The 19,439-nt window shown below is 35.4% G+C and overlaps 1 protein-coding gene across 10 annotated transcripts in view; it reads right to left on the bottom strand.

Annotated features, from left to right (window-relative positions):
• KDM6A (lysine demethylase 6A) overlaps positions 1-19,439 on the bottom strand; it is a 159,349-nt gene that overhangs the window by 43,757 nt on the left and 96,153 nt on the right. For 5 of the 10 annotated variants that reach the window (XM_067297937.1, XM_067297947.1, XM_067297973.1 and 2 more), the window contains 11 exons: positions 18,441-18,475; positions 16,220-16,285; positions 14,879-14,972; positions 9,390-9,516; positions 6,584-6,682; positions 5,944-6,163; positions 5,243-5,377; positions 4,644-4,799; positions 3,902-3,997; positions 1,096-1,200; positions 88-483 (listed from right to left, as the gene is read on the bottom strand). In XM_067297937.1, the coding sequence (XP_067154038.1) occupies positions 88-483; positions 1,096-1,200; positions 3,902-3,997; positions 4,644-4,799; positions 5,243-5,377; positions 5,944-6,163; positions 6,584-6,682; positions 9,390-9,516; positions 14,879-14,972; positions 16,220-16,285; positions 18,441-18,475 (1,529 nt within the window). The remainder of the gene's footprint in view (positions 1-87; positions 484-1,095; positions 1,201-3,901; positions 3,998-4,643; positions 4,800-5,242; positions 5,378-5,943; positions 6,164-6,583; positions 6,683-9,389; positions 9,517-14,878; positions 14,973-16,219; positions 16,286-18,440; positions 18,476-19,439) is intronic. The other 5 variants (XM_067297955.1, XM_067297959.1, XM_067297979.1 and 2 more) reach the window with 3 other exon arrangements.

The following is a 19,439-nucleotide window of genomic DNA, read 5'->3' as shown; positions in this document are numbered from 1 at the left end:
CATGCTTTTATAAGTGAGAGACTTGAAAGGGTGACTTGGTTACTAAACCTTCCTAGAGTACTGCCTTAGTAAGCCGAAACCATGTACCTGAGTGGAGTTAGATAGTTGGTTTTTCCACGGCTCCTCTGCGCTGCTGGTCAGGTTTGTGCGGTTATGAGGTAGAGAGAGTGCGTTTCGCTGCAGGTAAGGCACGTTTCCATTACTTCCACTTTCTGTTATGTGATTATTGCCTATCAAAATAGTGTCTGTACTACCCAGCGTTCTTGCTGTGCTGCAGGGAATGGGGCCTGCTGGAAAGGGTCCATTAGCCATAGGCTGCCCGGGGCAGGCGGGACGGATTCCACGCTGAGCGACGTTAGGCACTCTGGTTAGAGCAACCTGCGGCTGCTGACCAGAGACAGAGTTTGTAGGCAGTGATGAGTCAGCTGTTGGCCCATTAGGAATTCCAGTAGATCGTACCTGTGCAACTCCTGTTTGTCTCATCTAACGGAAGACGAACAAAGCACAAGAACATTAGTTATGGAATTTAACAAGCAAAGATTACAGATGGTTTTTAGTTTTATTCCACTGCTCAGTTTCAATTTTATACAGATTTTAGGATCTTTCCCGTTGCTTTTGAGAAATAAGATGACTGTCATGCTCACAAATGGCGCTGAGTGAATTTTAAGGTAAAGCTATTGGCACGCTTTTCTTCTAGGCTCTTCAGTCTGAGTGTTAGCATTTTACTGCTAAAGTTGGACACTAAGAGAGAGAGAAGTGAACAATGAGCAGGAGGGAAATGCTGTAATATGGGTTACTACAAGTAAGTATTTTTTAAGTAAGACTACTTGATGTGTCCACTCATTTTAATTTGAAAGTGCAATTTAAAAACTTTTACATTATCTGGCAGTCCTATAATAAACAGAGCTAAAAAGATTAAGTTGCAACCAGCAAACCACAATTAAACATTATACAACATTTCAAAAAAAGATGACTTAATGTAACATAGGTAAAGAACATGAAAAGCCTGCACAACAGACATTTTACAGAATTCAAGAAACAAGACACCATCACTGACAAAAGTTTGGTAGAATAGAAAAACACTTTTATTCTCACCTGCTGGTGTTGCTGCATCAAGACAAACTGACTCTCCAGCTGTTCCAGCATAAGCTTCTGTGCTGGATTTAGATTATTTCGGTTTGCACGCAGCTGTTCCAAGTGCTGAAAAAATAGCAGTACAGTTCAGAATCATTAAAATTGTACAAGATTTTTAAAAACTTTCTTGCATATATTACAAAAAAAATTATCAGCAAAGATGAGACTTGTAAAGCTGAAAACATGATCAAGATTGCTGCTGCAGACCCAAACATCTTTCCCTACGTTACGATGTAACCAACGCTTATTATTACTTACTAAAATTTAAGAGACTTTCAAAATGATTTGAGCATACAAGTAATACTATAACCAGACTAAAATTAAGTGAACTGGCAGTGTCAGAGAAAAAAATATCTTAAAGTATGAATGTATATAATTCTTATTATCATTAGGTAAGTATTGATATTTTTTGTATTGTGTTATTCTTGCATTACTATCTTTAAGTGCAAAGTAAATTCAACTTATTGTCACACAGGAAAATATAAAAAACAAACCCAGAAAACTATGCAACTTAATTATGGAGAACAATTTCTTAAGATAGGAGACTGACTCATTTACAACTGGTAATTTAAGCATTTATTACCAAAATTCTGATCTTTGTATTCACACTACTCAGCATACACAATTATTCTACCAGTCAGGCTGTTTCTAAATGGTCTGACATAAATGTTGAAACTGTGGAACAACAAAAGTACTATCCAAGATGGAAGGATGCATGTGGAGAGGAAGTCCAAAGTTGTGCTATGCAAAATGCGACATACAGAGACATACAGACAGTTGTTTGCATTGAGTGTTCTCAAGTACACCATTTTAATTTCTTTCTCAAAAGCAAAAAAAAGTAAAAAACCAAAGCAGGTTTACTTTAGTTCGTTTCAAGTCTGCATACATTATTTTTGTATATCCTGCTCATTTTCTTTGCTTTGACTACGCTGCATTAATAATGCATAAACAGAACTGAAGTAGGAGTATTAAATAACGGGTAATTCATCCTGCTTTGATAAAACGTATTTGCAAACTATCAATTAAAAACATCCAAGGTTATCTGAAAAATGGTTAAAGACAGCTGATGCTAAAAAAAAGGGGGGGGGGAACCCCCAATATCAATTCCTGGATTAATATTAGCTTTCATTCTGACATTCTCTGTTTGAGATGGACTACAATGAATAAAACTAATCCAGACATGTAAATGATTGTGAGATGAATGCAGGAGCTACATGGCAGGGCATGTACTGTGCACACATACACAAGCTAGAAACAGTGCTCTTCAGGTGCTCTTCTGCTCTTTTTTAAAGATGTCTAAATAGGGTAACAGGAATCAGAAAGACTGACTAGTATGTACAACAGTAGAGGCAGCCCTGCTCTCCTCTCTAGCGCTGCGGGCACAGAGGCTTTGGAGCAGCACTGTTCTTGCAGCCCACCAGTTTTGTGCAACCAATACACATCCCTCCTCCACTTGCACAGTGCAGCCCTGGAGGCTGCTGTGTGGCCATAGCCCCTTCCCCATCTGCTTTCATTAGTCGGGCTGTTTAGTGTGCATTATGTACCGTGTTGCAGCATTTAAAAGGCTGAATTAGAACAGGTAAAGGTTTTATTCACTCTCCTCTGAGATGGCCTGCGTCATATCTTTCTGGCTTTCCTATTCATGTGTGATGGAACCTTGTCAAGCTATTGCTAACAAATACTTAGACAGAGAAGCCTACTCCTGTCACTGGCTTAAGGAGGAGGAAGCTGGATCTGGAAAAAGGCAAAATGGTAAAGATGCCTGAAAGGGGAGAAAAAGCAGCAGGGTATAAAGTAAGCGGAGAGAAATAATGATATGCATAAAGAGGGAGAAATATAAAACAGTGATTAGAGAGGACCGGGGGAGGGGAGGGGAGAGAAGGGGAGAGAAGAGGAAGGGAAAAAGCATGCAACACTGTAAAGCTAACATTGTTCAGCTAAAGAAGAAGAGCTGAAGAGCTGTATTGGGGTTTAAGGGGAATACTGCTCTATCAACCACTGTTCCATCAGTGGCACTATGGTTGGCACTATATTCCCTTTTATTTTTCCTTGCATCCAAATTAGTATCTGTGATATATGGGTGAGGGTGTCCACATGGTTTTCAAAATATGCAATTCCTGCTGAAGTTCACTGCAACCCCTAATGAACTGAGGAGACAACAGAACATGATGACACTAAGACCTGAAACAAGATTTTAAAAATAAAATCTAGCATTTCATATAAAGATATTAAATGAACTTAACTACAGAAAAGTAGTATCAGATTTCATTTAAGTAATTTTGTTTTGTAGAATGTGCAAATTTGTTTAGACAATTTGATAAAAGAAGCTACCTCACTGGAAAAAGAGGATATTACAATAGTTCTACACCTCTTTCAAAATCCCTGACATTACACTAGGCAGCAAAATTCAATTGGCACACAAGAGTGTAACATTTGGCATATATATATTTTTAAATTTTCATAAGAAAAAAGAATTACTATATAGTCTTACTTTATAAATTATAGAATTCATACAACGGAAGTATTCAGTTTCTACTATAGACCACTAGTTGAATTAGAATTCATTTGATTTTTTTAAAAATTTATCTAATTTACTAACCTTACATATTCCATAGAGAAGCTATAAATATTACCATAAAGAAGCTATAAATATTAGCACAAGCTGTATTACACTATGCGAATTATTTGGGAAGTATTCCAGATATATTTTCTTAAAAAACAAGTGACAAAAAAAATCAAAGCTTCTAAAGATCTTTAAAATACCTACCTGTAATTTCTGTGGTGTCAAGCACCAAGAGTGAATTTGTTGCTGTACAGGAGTATGTGACACTGTATGGCCACTGCTCCAAACATCTGAAGTATTCTGAGAGAAAACATTACGTTAAAATGCTTGAATATCAAAGGGCCAACATCAGTTTTCCTAATATCTAGACTTTAACTTATTCATGAAAGAACTAATCACAGTTTCAATAACAATTTATACAAAGAATATACTAAAACACGCCAAACCTCAATCTACTATTCCCATACAGTATCAGAGTACTTAGGGGAAAAAGTAGATGATATTTAATACCATAATGACAACAAATCAAATCAAATTACGCAATTAACTTAAAGGTACACTACTTTTAAGACTGAATACTTTATCTACTGTAACATTATTACATGATGATGAAACATTTGAATTCTAAATATAAGCAAAGGCAATAGACATGATGACATGGTAGTTTCCCTCTCTAACTTTAATCAGACTATGATTGTATTTATTCAGAGGTTAGTATAGCATAGTGCCACCAATCTGCACTGCCCTTATGAACTTCCTATCTGAACTGTAACCTCCTACTGAAACACATCACTGAAATATGTTTCCTAAAATTCCTAAAAACATTCCCCACCTTGATGCCAAAGGATGAAAATTTACAGCACAAATTCTGTGCACGCTGCATCATTTTAATGCATACTTCTATAAAATTTTGGCTGGGGGCTCTTTAGTTCATCAGAATATATACCTTCGTTGGACTAGATGTTCTTTTCCTCTTGGCAGGACTGGTCAGGTCATCTACTTGGCTAGAAGGAATCATGTGTAGTGGCAAGGATTGCTGTGAAATTGGTGTTTGAGTGAGGCCTAGTACAGGTTCAGTATTTGGATGATGAGGTTTACAAGCCTAAGAATCACAGAAGGAAGACAAAAATATGGTTCTATATATTCTTAATTCTTTTCTTTAAACTACATATTTTAACAGCCCACATATTTTAAAAGGGCCGTGCAGATATACTGAAGCTGATCTCAATAATTGAAAAATCAGTTTCCATATGGTCATCAACGGAGGAATGTGTACCTTTCATGGGATTATTAAACCACTGTAGCATTTCTATTTAAGATGAAATTTTTCAAAATCATGAAAATCCACAAAGGTTCTAAATTGGTACCCCCATATTTCTCCCATATTATAGGGAGCTTTTTCTTGATCTAGTATCCCTTGCAAATAAATCAAAGGCTTTCTATTAATAAAAGCCAGTCCTGTGCTCAATAAAATAAGCTTGACCACTATAGATTTTAAAGAACCCTTAAAGCTGGGCACCTGCAGAACATAACCCAACTTCTCACCTGCTGTGCTGTGTTCATGGCACCCTGCCTGGAGGTAAGCTCTGCGGGGATTGGTAGGCTCCATGCCTCCTCAATACTAGGAAGTAATTTAGTTTTATTCTGTAGACTACCTTGTGGAAGGTTACACAACTGAGCCTAGGAAAAATTATGTAAAAAGCAAATTTAACACAAGCCTACTTTAGTAAGAGCAAGTCCATGAAATCTTCCTAAATGCTGTAGCTAATTACGTCTTAAAGAGAGGATAGATTTAAAATTTGGGGTTTTAGAAAGGTGCTAAGTATAAAGAGGGTAACCAGAATATAAACCTTTGTGAGAATCAGAACAAAGATGAGCTCTGGATTCAGAGGTCTCATAATTCTTTTTTTCTGAAATTGCAAACAAGAGTAAAAGATAGTGTGTGTGTGTTCTCTCTATATATGCTATGAGAACTTAAAAATGTAGACAATACAAAGAAAAAAGCAAAGTGATGTAAAACAGTATGTATTGATTAAATGTGCAAAACAGCATTGCTTATAAGGAATTAAGTTCCACTTAAAAATGAAGAAATAAAATACTACAAGCTATGATATGCTTACAATACACATGAAAACAGGTTATACACACCACAAACAATTTTAAATTAAATTTGTGTGTTACTTTTCCCCTCCCCTCTGCTGTGTATTTGGAAGAGTATTTCCCTTTTCTTAAAACATTAGTTTTACCTGTAAATACTTTATCCGTGCTGCAAGTGCAGAGGTATTACTACAATTTTTGCTCCTAGTTGCGTTTAAGTAGCATTTAATGGCATCCTGAGGCTGGTTGCAGGACTCATAGAGTGTGCCTAGGTCCATCCAGGCTGCAGCATGGCCATGGTCCAATTGTACAGCACAGATATAGGCCTGTAAAGCATCCATAGGCTGATTTTGCTGTTGATACAGCACACTGAATAGAAAGATTAGTAAAGTTGAAAATTAATAACAAAGTCAAAATACAAAGAAATCAAATATACACATCCACCCCCAAACCCTTAATAAACTTTGCCATTATATAAAGCAGAGTAATAAACATGAACAGCACATTTTTAATATCTTAAGCATGCAAAGTTCATATACATAGCATATTTGATATTTAAAAACTTTGAGAAAGCAAATACAGTTGTATTATTTTAACTTCAAATCAGACATGTCTGACAGAATATAAAGGTAAAAATAATAAAAAAACCCTACAATCCACTTGAGAGCACAAAAGAATTAAAAAGCTGATATTCTTCATTTATATTTATATATTTATATATATTTATATATATTATTTATATATATTAGCAATGAATTATAATACTGTATTACCCTGTATCATTCTTACCCTATAGAACACCATGTATCTGCACTTGCTTCTGATTTATCAATAGATTGCCTATAAGATATAAAGGCATCCTGAACTTTCCCAATACTTGAATAGCACCTGGGAGAAGAAAAAAGAACTTTGGTAATATTTATAGAAAGGGATAATTGAGCATGGCTTACCAAGAGTGGACTGACAAACGTTAAGTCATGCAAATACATACTCATCTAGACGAATCCAAAACATCTGCTGTTTCTGAATGCCAGGCACAAGCTGATTCAACAAAATTCTTAATCAAAATGTATTACTAATTAGTTATTTGAAAAGTACACCAAAGCTGTTTAAATGCTAGCTTACTGCATTTGTAAGGAAAACAGAAGTCATACCACATTTTGAAGATTTACATTTGTTTCACTTGTGAGAGCTCATTGGTCAATAGGAACAATATTTACTTACAGACAGCATTATAAAGAAACAATAAAGCTACCTATTTCATCAGACAAACTGTTATGAAACTTTATGTTCTACAAGTGTTTCATAATTATTATAGAGAAAATAATTCAACTGTGATGCTCCTTGTTTGCCTGGAAAGCCTTTAATGTGCATCTCTCACATCTCAAATGAACTTTAAAGTAATGAAAAACAAACCAGTTAGATCCACTACATTTAGAGAACATGAAGATTTGCAAAAATTTTGCTGTTCTGGATTTTTTCATAATTTCTTACTTGAATATTATGTACACATTGGACCTTCAAAGATATTTTGACATTTTAAGCAGAAATATCAGAACTCAAAATAAAGCTGCAAGAAGGGAAGGGGAAGAGAAGAATACCTACCTTTTTAATGAAAACCTTCAAATAAATTAAATACTTCTATATATGTGTATACTTAACAGTTTTATTTACAATACCTATTCTCTTTATATTGTTTGTAATAAGTTCCCTCATTGGAAAAAAACTGACAACTTTCAAAACACATAAATAACAACAGAATATTTATTCTAGTAAAAAAAACAAAAAAAACCCACAAAAAAACCCATAAGCAGAACAGTAAGAACAATACAGACCAAGATCCATCAAATATGCTAGAATCTCACATATTATTAAGGTACACTAGGAAAGGAATACAATAAAATCTAGTGGTGTTTTGCCTAGAAATATCTACTACTAAGTTTCAATGAAATGTTTCAAAAGATAATTTTAATAGAAATCTAACCTAAATTTCAATAGACATATTTAAACCTGTCTGCTTATCATATACATGAATACTCCAATTAGTATAACACTAACACTTGAAACAGGGCTGGGGGGTTTTTTGGTATATTTTTGCAAGGTAGTCAGGAAACTAGCTTTAAAATGACTTGCAACCCAGTTTGGAGGACAACCAGAAGAGGAAGGAATTACCCAAGGAAATACATGAGGAGGGAAAAAGAGGAAGAGTGAGTGCACAGCCCTGTAACTCTGTTCCTTCTTCCTGTTCTCTCTTCTCCCTTCAGTGCAGGGACTGGGGTGGCCCACAGGAAGATTTTTGCTCTGGTCCTCTCTCCTCTATGAGATACTTTCCATTCCCCATTTCCTCCTTCCCCTGCCTTGTTTGTAGTGTCCTAGGTTTCACTGTAACTGCATTAGCGCCCTGGCACCATAGGAGCAGGAGCACAGCTTTCTGCACATACACACACACACACACACACACACACACACACACACTCTACGGAGCGCCGGCTCTGCTCTGCAGCACTCTTACTTGACTTGCTCTAGGCATGTGGAACAGGACTATTGAGGTGGAAGGATGAGGACAGGATTTTAGTCCAGTGAATGATGTTACCTGGCTCATTTTCCCTTTTTCTCTCCACTCCTACCCTAGCCTTTTGCCCCTCACACTCATTGAGTGTTCCTCCCTTAGCCTGCAGACTGCCAGTTGAAGAGCCCTGTCTTAAAGGAACAGCTGCAGGAATATAATTAGGATGACCAAAAAAAAAAAAAAAAGTTCCAGTTGTACATGACCAGAACCTCCAAGAAAATCAGCTGGAAGATACAGTTGTTAGTATATTATTAGATATGAATCATGCAAAAATAAAATTATAGTTTCCACTTAACAGAACTGAGCTGTTCACATGTGAACTCACATTGCCCTCATAAAAAATTTCAAGCTTATAGAAGATCAATTGTATCTCTATTCTGCAGAAATCCAAGTATTTCAAGAGTTACTGATAATTTGTATAAAATACTCTAAACTATTTTCTTAAAAAAACAAAAAAACAAGAAATCAAATCAAAGTCATCAAATTAATACTATTTACATCTTGGAATAAAAAGGTCATTTTAAAGTGAAAAATAGTGTCTGCCAGTACAGAATTAATGCAATGCTTAAGTACAGACTAGAACAGATTCATCTGAGCTATTTTGGCCTAATGTTTAGCTGTAATATATTCTGTTTATAGAAGACGTACACCTGAGAGAATACTTACAGCTAGTACAAAATTTGATTAAGACTAAAAGGCAGATTCTGAGAAAAGTAAAAGATTAAGAATAATGAAAAAAGTATGAAGAAAAGCAAAACATTTTTACAGACCATTTACCAAAAAGAAAGAATAAAAGTTGTAGTATGAGGAAGACATAAAGGAGAGCATGAGGAAGACACAGAAGAACAGGCAGGGCAGACTCAGATTACTGTAAATGTGCAGACTAACTAGAAAAGCAGGACCACTTCTGGCAGGACCATCTGCCACAGCTTCCCAAAAGAAACTTAATTATAAACAAAGAACAAAAGAACACCCCCCCATTCCAAATACAAACATAGTTACAGTGTCTATAAAGTCAGTTCTCACCTTCCAAGGAAATACCAGGATTGGCCAGAATTTGGATCTGCTTCTAGAGATTTCTGGAGATACTGTATAGCATAGCTTTCCTTGGTTGTCTTGTCTCCAAGCTGATCCACGGTGTGATGCATCCAGCCTACAAAAAGAATCATAAGTGGCAGAAGTGAAATTCTCAAAGACCATTTAACACTTTGGCAGAGTATGATACTGATAGCATCAGCCCTCTTTAAAAAAGTAACATCAATCAACAATAATAGCACTTACATTCAATATTATGAACAAAACTTTCAAAATTTTTAAGTCTTATCATATACATGACAAGATGTAAGGGCAATAAGTCAAGATGACTTTCAGGTGCTTTTTAATCTTTTGTTTAAATCATTTTTCACAAGGTCGTAGAAAAATTATGAACTGCTCAAACTTTTATACTAAAAGTCAATCTGAAAATGTTAACTCTTTTCTTCTCTGAATATAGGCTCCTTCCCTGTCACTGTGAAAAAATATCACCATTCTTCCTGTCATGCACATCAATTATCTGGATATTATGTTCAATTTACCCCTTTCCTTCTAAATCCTCCTATTCACGCTACATCTACATTTGGCCAATTCCCCAACAGAATATTGGTAACAAATTTTTTATCTCCACTTAATTCTTTCTTCTGTTACCCTTACATCTGCATTGCTAAAACATCCTCTCCTTTCACCTTGACAAATGCAATCACCTCCGATCTACATTCAAAATTCTGCTGAAAAGATCATCTTATCTCCTTATCTGACCATGTATCCTATTCTTTCAAATGCCTTATCTTTCTTCATTATATTAGACAAACTATTTATCCCCACCTCAATGCCCCCCACAGTCCATGCTCTCGTATCATCTTTCATGTGCTGTTAGGATGTCAAAAGGTATCTCTGCTCCACCAATGATGCAAGACGTGGTTACCATTTCAAAAAAGCACCTTCATCATCTTCTCAAGCTGCTCCCCATCTGCCTTTATGCTTAAATGGATTTTTTTTTAATCGTTCATAAAATCATCTCACCGCCATTCCTGCCATATGTACAAGGTCAGGCAGCTGGCTTGCTGAAATCACTACATACTACACTGATCAATAAAGTCTTCCTGTTTCCTTAATCTCCATGTACTTGTTGGATGAAGCAGTGGATTATTAAGACATTTGTAAACTGTAGGATATGACAACAGACAGTCCTTATGTTATTATAATGCCCTGTCCATAAAATGTGCCCTGTGGAACCCTATGATACAAATTTTGTAAAATATCCACACCTTGCATAAAGTTCAATTTACATTCAGAATTGTACACATATATCTGCAACTAAATGTACATTTAAAGCCTCCATCAACTAAATGTCAAAACCCTAAGCTTACCCTTTTATGATTCAGTCTAACTACATGAACATGCAATACCACTCAAATGATCAAAGTTTGCCTACCTCATCTGAAATGCTAGACAAAGTAAAACAAGGCTGAGAAGTGAACTGATCAGTATTTGCAGCATGATTTCACACTCTGCATTTAGCCTATGCTTTAAATATTTTATTCTGCCTGTTCTATATATCTTATATTTAATTCCAGTCTTACAGTTTGTTAATAGTCACAGTGGCACTTTTGCAAATGGAAGGCAAACTTCGAAACTTTAAAAAAGGCAATCTAGGAGAACATTGTGAGTACCACTTGCTTGAGGTATTTAAGAAATACCACTTGGAAATCATGGTCAGGAGCAGAATTTTGAGTATTTCAAGGACTGCAAGAAACGTCAGGTTAGGAGCTAAGTGGTTACTGTGCTGACAAAGAGAGTACTTCATCTTGTTTGAAGACGGATGAAGTCCAAGTCTACCCATCAGAAAATGAAACAAAACAAAACACCCCATATCTTTTGCAGAGACATGTAAGATACAAACTTGCTTTTGTGGACTTCATGAACGAACTATGATTTTGACTGAAATCTCAAGTACTGAAGTTCATAAATATATAGAAGATATTCACATCTTCAGAAAAATAAAATGCTTATGTGAGGGTGGTTATCAGAATACACCTGTCTAACTGTACAGTGGGGACAAATGTGTCAGGTGCACTGATACGAAGCAAAGTCCGAATGTGAGTGGTATTTCAGAAATCATAAACAAGGGTAAAAAAAAAAAAAGACATTAAACAACTTCCTGAATCTTCAGAAATGTTGTGCTCCGATGCCTATTTTCTGCCTAATCAGAAGTTTGCCGGACTGAAAGATAACATGCTATATCTTCAGGGGATCTTTATTGTGGTTCATTGATAAGAAGCAAGAATTTACTTCTAGGAGATAGAAATGAGAACTAGCAGTCCCAGTCTAGTTTCACTGCTGAAACAAGGGCTGCTTCCTGACTTTATCTCCCTATGCAGAGAGGTGAAAAATGCAGAAGGCAAGGGAGAGGTTGAGGTAGAATAAACAAACTAAAGATTTCTACTTGAATAGCATATGTGAAGGAAACTGGGTCTCTTTTCTGCTCATCAGTAAAATGAGGAAAGTACTGAAAGCAACCAATGGAGGAAGATTCTTTTTGTTTTATATTAGGCCCAACTGAATACACTTAGCAACCTTCCAAATTGGAGACTGCAATGATAATTGGTCAAAATTTCTCATAGAAAAGGAAGCTGAGAAACACCATCCTAAGCATACTTTGAGTGAATTTTTTCTGGATCTGATTATAACAGTCGATTGGAAAGTGACTCCAAATAAGGAAGAAAAAATATTAATGCCCCCAAAACACATTCTGGAACCATAGCTAGCCAAAGAATAACCAGTGCAACAACAGTGAAAGACACTAATTCTAAACTTACAAGAGCAGGCTTCTTAATGATAAATATAAAATATGGCTGAAAATATCATTAGACATAACAGTCAGTGGCTCAAATGAAGGCAAGGTCAAACCATACTTTGTTTTCATATTCTTGGATTTTGCAAGAGGGTTGTTTGCTCTTCTGTAAGGGTAGAACCCTGTTAAGCTGTGAAGCTTCTCATTTTCTTCAGGACCTACCCCAAATTCTCAGCTAGCACACTAACTACTCTTTCACTGTTGGGACATCTTCAGTATTATTAATAAACAAGAATGGAGATTTTGTCTATAGTTCCCAAATGTTCCAGGCTCTTTTCCAGGGCTTTACAATCTAATTTGCAACAAATCACTGTGTTTCCTCAGCAAGGTGATGTGCTAGCCTCACTCATGCAGCAGTTGCTTTTATTCAAGCTTATAAGTCACTCTCACGCCGAGCTTGATCCCATTGCTCTTTCTTAGATAAATGTCATCATCGCAGCCTCTGAAGAAATGAGCCTCCTCCCTGTTGTGGCAGCTCGTGATGTCTCACCGAATTACAAAGACACCAACCTAGGAAGCCCCTAGCTGAAAACCACTGAGCGAGTGTTTTGGGAAGCTCTAAGCAGATCCTTATCCTTATGTTGTTCTTATGCTCTTCCCTATGCAACTGTTGACCACAACTGGAGAAGAAGTACTGTGACAGATTGATCTTCAGTCTCATCTGGTATGGCTGTCCTTATTTAATGTCATTTTACATAAAATGGTGAAAAGAATTATTGTCTGTAAAGAGCATGAAATGGAGAAAAAAAAAAGAAGCAGCAAGCTGCACTTATCTGACTGTACATTTTCCCGTTGTAACTACTGGAACTAGTCGGCATGCATCAGCTCAAACACATGCATGTATTTCTCAGAATCACAAGGTTCCCCTCCACAGTGATCTCACTGCTTTGGAAACCAGCAGCAAGAGCAATGATTTTCATAACTCTCTCACAAGATATTTAAACTTGCCTAAATGTGAACTCAATAAACATTAAATAGCTGAGGAAAATCAACAAAGCAAATTCTAATGCCAAAACAATTTTTCTATTTGAGTAGAAAAAAATTCAACACAGAAATACAAATACATTTTTATTGTTTTTTGTCAATAGCATTCTGGCCAATAGTAGGTATTTTCCATTATTTTTTCTAAGCATCAGTGTACCACCCAAGCTACTCTTCCTGAGGAGGTGTTTTATTACCAGCTACTAGAGTCTATATCTGTGGTAAACACCACACTCTGATAAATACGGCAGTTATTAACAGTTAAGAGCAAAAGGAATTATATTATTCTTTGAATGTCCTGGTTAAGGCCATTCTGCCCCTTTCTCCACAAAGAGGCTATCCACACCATCGCAACAAGGTGACCTGTGCTAACTGAGTAGGGGAATTTAATCCAGTTTTAGACAGCAAACAAGTGTCATAATCATTGCTCTTATTGCTAGCACAGACAACTGTGGAATGATTTTATGAATACAATTATGCCTTTGTTTCTCATGTGACAACATATATCAAATGGAGTTCAAAAGCACTATTCAGATATTTTGGGAAATCTGTCTTCCATGGACAGTCTATGCGTATAGACTTTCTAGAGAAAATCTCTGACAATTTGTATTGGATAGGATAATAACAACTTAAAAAAAAAAAAATCAAAGGGGAGACTGAAATGGAAGGAATGTTGTCATGGGACAGCAAAAAGATCAGTGCCTAAATTCCAGCAGTTTCATTTGTGGTTTCGCACAGGAAAAAAATAAATAAAATAAAATTCAAAGGCCAAACAGATTAGTCCACTTCACTCAAATGCATAAACAGCCTGCATTATAAAAAAAGAAAGCACTGTGGCCACAATGCAGTGTCAGTTCCTAATCAGAATTCAATGACCACTATGTGAAGGAAAAGAAAGATGGGCATAAGCAGGCCAAATTAATATTTAAGGTATTAAATTAGGTGAATAACATGGAGAAAGTGAATGAAGAAATTTGCATTGGATTGAACAATTTTAAGAAAATATTCTGGAAATACTTTTATAAAGCATATAGGAAAAATGCAGTTTATTCTACCCACTCATCGGAAATTTTGGATTAAGGATGAATCATCAACTTTCTATAAATATGGAAAATAACAATTTTTAAAAAATAATACTTTCCCTCTTTTTATGTGATTCATTTTACATAATCCCACCATAAACTTTTTAATCACAGGAGTATATTTTCATTAAATACTACAGTTAGGAGAAAGAAAAGGTAAATTTTTCATCCACAGTGTTCTTCTAATCTACAACAGAAAAGTGTATTTTGGTTTCCTGTATTTCGCCCAGCTATTCAGGGGATGTTTTGATAAGCAAGAAAGAGAATACAGAACTCTAACTGCTGCCTTTTCTCTGAAAAAATCACACCTTGCCGACCAACACCCTGTAGTGCAGATTCTGCATTGTGTCCGAGAGCTTTTTAAATTCGTAAGTTTAATTAAAATCTTTTCCTCCTCTCTTATTTACTTAACTATTTACTGTTATGTTCTATTTGGGGTGAAAATCTCATGTATGATATTTAGTGACTATGACTCACACTGGAAATGGAGCTTTAAAAAAAGCCTGCTGAATGCAAAGATGGAAAAAGAAACACACAGAAAAATAAAAGTTGATTTTACATACCTAACTGCTGTAAGACAGTTGCTTTTACTTGTGCAGGAAGGTTTTCGATCTGCAAAAGTTGTTCATAAGCTTCCTTTGCAGAGTGATACTTTCTCTGCAAAAGGAAAAAAGTAAATGGATTAATCATAAAGCTTACAACAGATCATCAATAGCAATGATTTCACAGCACTGACAGCACACAAACACATTGACAAAAAAATTCTAGAACTTTTTTTTGCATACAGTGCATATGAAAGCTTTAATGAGTAATGTATATATATGCTAGTAGAATAACTTTCATGAAATATAGTATTTAGTATAAATTGAATACTTAAAATAATAGATGGAAATTTGCAAATTATTAAATTTGGTCAGCTCCTCGTACGTGCATTATGCTTCTTACACTAAAATGAGTATGTTTCTAAGGGGAATGCTCGAACATGAGTCTACAGCTGAAAAAACCTACACATAAATTCCTCCTAGTAATTTCCAAACAGAAATGAAGGCCATTAATAGTTGCTAGCTAGTACAATTTTGCCTCTCCCCTTCTTTTTAAAGGTCTTCAGTATACTTGAACTGCCTTTCAGTAACTGAAGCATTAAGTATTTGTCCTGGTAAGAATACCACCATATGAAGAACAATATTGAAAGCATACCCATGGATTATGCCTAGAGAACGAAGAAATGCTATCTTACTATTTGCCAAATAATTTAAATGCGCCTAAATCATGGACATGTTCAGTTCGTCATTCACTATAAATTCATAAATACACTTTTTCTGGGTTGGAATCATGGTCTGTATTGACTTCTGGAACAGTATGAGATGTTTTGTATATTTTAAGGGGTTCTGGATAGATGATTTTTTCGGATAGGATCAACTTTTGTTTATCTTCACATTACCCGAACAATAATTGTTTAACAGTAAATGTATTTTAAACGCCTAATTCTTCTGTTCTTCCTCTTCCACAGAAGTCTAGAATGCAAAAATTCTGAGGCCTGTTAGTACTAGTAAATATTCTTGAGAGTTTCTAAAAATTCTACACATTTAAGAAAAATATGCTTTCAGATAATTCAGTATTAGACCTCATTCTGACAAACAGATGAAGAGTGTACTAAAAGAATTGGGGCCACCTAAAGCAAATGATCATGACTTAGTGTCATTTGTTTTATGCAAAGAGTACATAGTACTGACTACTGTTTTTTTAAGAGGGACAATTGGGGAAAAAAATGTAAACAATATAAATACTAGAAGTTAAAAAAAAAATTATTAGGTTTTTCAGATCCCACAATCACAAAAGACAACTGTGTTGATTTTAAAACCTCATTCTAGTCAGGAAGAAAAATTAAAGCAGTAATTACATACTTTGAAATGGAACAAGGGGAAGTTGGTAGAAAAGGTTTTTAATTGGTGTTCATGAAATGCAGACAACTGGTAAGAAAACAAATAGTATAAATGAATAAAATATCCATGGCTAGCAAAATAAAAACAATCAGGATTCTTGTTTTCAATTTAGCATTGGGAACAAAATTCATAGTTAATGACTATGAAGGATAAGCAACTGAACAGAAGTTCACAGTATAGCATGACAGCAGGGACAGCAATCTGGATATAAAATAGAAAAGTACTAGTGACCTAACATCCCCACTTTGAGAAAGATGTTTACATATTAGGAAGGATTCAGAAAGACCTGCTAGATTAAGGCATGTTTTCCAGATCTAGAACCGTTTTTACTTCTGTTGTTTATGATTTACCCTTTAGAGATCTGTCTACATATATGCCTTAAAATGTCTAATGTTTACATTTATTTTTGTTTAGATACTTTAATTTCAAAGATTGAAATATATTTCCCTTGATGCTTGGCTGCATCACAAATGGTCCTAGAAATGGGGAAAAAAACCTCTAAAGATCATCTTTCTTTTGAAACCGTAGAAGCTAGTATCCTAAATGGCTAGAGGGACAGGCATTGCCACAGATGAAGTACAAGAAACCATCATTAAACACCAGGAAAAAACACCACTAGCTCTTATCATCACTGGGCTATTCTGTTGTTCAGAGGGTGGCAACCCATCATTTAACCTTCAGTACTGTGAACGTAGATAAATGAGGAATGAATTAACTATTTGCTTCAACAGCAGAGAGCAGATATATGGAGGGGTCCAGGAAACGGTAGCACTGTGTCCTTCAGAAGAAACCAAGCCTTCCTCCAAAATCATCTCTTCATGGTGCCCTAGGTAATGATTCAGAATCAAGCCAAGACCCTTTGTGGCCTACCTGATTTCTCAAAGTTTCTTAAATCCCAGAAAAGGACATAGCCCTTAACCAGAACTGCAAGACAAACTAGGTCTAACTGGAAAATGCACTGAAACTTTTTGGCTCTGACTTGTGTTAAAATAAAGTTACCATTGCCTACAAATGCCAGTTACAAAGTTTAGATTAGATTAAACACAAGTAACATTGGTCACACAATTATATAAAGCACCTGCCATGGTGACCTGATATTTTCAACTTTCTATTTTACTCTAGTAGATCAAAAGAGCTAACATGTCAGGGATGCTTTGTTATATGAACTTGTCAGATGTGCTCCAATTCTCAAGACGAAATCTGGATGGCATCCAAGTAAAAAGCCTTTTTAATGTGTTACAGAACCACAACAGTCCATGAAGTTTCTTCATGGTGGTTTGGGATGGGGAATTCCTGTCTTATAACTGTTGTACAGTTTTCTGAAATGAAAAATTCTACTGCACCAAGAGCATTCAAAAGAAAATATTTTGTTCATCAGATTTATGATTTCTGTTTATACATGCACACCTACTCAAAGTCATTTTATTTGGTGCCATCGAAAGACAAAACTTTATCAAGCTACTTTTCAATTGACTGAAAATGTAGAATTTATGTCTGTCACCTGTTTTATTTACAACAGTTTTTTTTCATGTCACATCTCTTCCTCAGTCATATTATACTTATAAACATGATGAAGAGTGTACAATCTCTATCGTATGACTTGCTTTTAATTGACTTATAATCTGGACTCTCAGTAAGTGTTCCATAACTTCCCAAAAGAATCATCTAATAAAACTCTGTGCTAGGATTTGATACAGAATTAACAACACAGCTTTATCTGCTATCAGCCTCAGATCTCAACTGCTTCTGTCACATAAATTTAATTAAATTTGAAAATTACATGCCAAATACACATAAAAGGCACCTTGACAACTGTTTTCGATTCTATTGTGTGTGTATATATGAGAAACTATATATACATAAATATAAAAAACAAATCTCATGAAAGAATTTTAGTCCAAATTATGTTCAGTTTTTTTGCCCTAAACTTGGGTGGGTAATATGCACAGGGACAAGTAAATATACCAGTTTATTAAAATAGCTAGCCCATTTTTAGCATGACAGTCCACATGCATGATATTTTGAACTGAACCACAGTTGTGGTTCCTTAGCAAGTTTCCTTAGCGAGTCAATACTGAAACCTAACTTTCATTCACAAAAGCATCTATAATCAGCTGAATTGCATAGACTGATTACATCACATAGTTAGAAACATGACCATTCTTTATAAAAAGGAGCTTACCTGGATTTCATATAAGTGGGCAATGTGAAACTGAACTGTAAGAGTGGGGAATAAAAATTATTAATCATAATAAACAGACATCAACAGTTACAACACCATTTTTCAAGCAAGGAAAAAACAATGTTTCAAACTGACCAATGCAAAACCAAGATAAATTACATTTTGCAAATACAAAAAATAATATATTGGTTTATATTGATATTTTATGTTTAATAGAAAAGCACTGACAGAAAATAAATATGTATCCTAGCAAAGCGTTAAGACTGCAAAGAGATACTGCAAAAAAGCCATCTATGAGTTTTATTCATATTCTGAAATGCAGAGCCCACTAACCTTTTTGGAAACTTAGCAATACAATCTCTTTCTGCAAAGATGCACAAAGACAGAATATAGGTAGTATTTTCTGTACATAAACAACTTAGAAAAAAACTTTTATTTTTTGTTTTCATTCAGCTGCCAAGGGACAGACTACCTGAGTTACACAACAGAAAACTATACATTAGGCACTACAAGTACTATACAGGGTCTTAAATTTAGACTTTTTTTTTTTTTTTTTTTTTTAGGCACTGTCTTTTCTCAGTTAAACCAAACTTGAAGTGTTAATTACAGATGGTATTCTGACCATTGCTGTAGAAGATCCTAATACCTCATACTAATTACATAGAATTGCAGAGTAGTACTAGCAAACTTTGCTGACTCTTGGAGCCAAGAAAATCATTTCTGGAGGGGAAACAGAGTATGGATTACTTCACTCACAAAACATGAGACTGAGACAAGTTAGAAAGTAGGCCTACACATGTGAGAAGACATGTATGCATGTGCAGGAAGGAGAAGGAAAATGAAAGCTAAAGAGTAAAAACTCTAAAGTGTTTGAGAACTGCCAGCTTAGAAGACCAGTCATGTACCATGGCTAAAGCTAGTCGAGATGAGCGTCATCTTTACTCTCATTTCAAGAGGGGGGGGGAAAAATCCTTTGAGACAGACTTTTAAGTGAAGTCC

Source organism: Apteryx mantelli, chromosome 1, assembly GCF_036417845.1.
Source record: "Apteryx mantelli isolate bAptMan1 chromosome 1, bAptMan1.hap1, whole genome shotgun sequence".
NCBI lineage: Eukaryota > Metazoa > Chordata > Aves > Apterygiformes > Apterygidae > Apteryx > Apteryx mantelli.
Note: the sequence above shows the minus strand (reverse complement) of the source record. Positions and strands in the feature narration are given on the sequence as shown.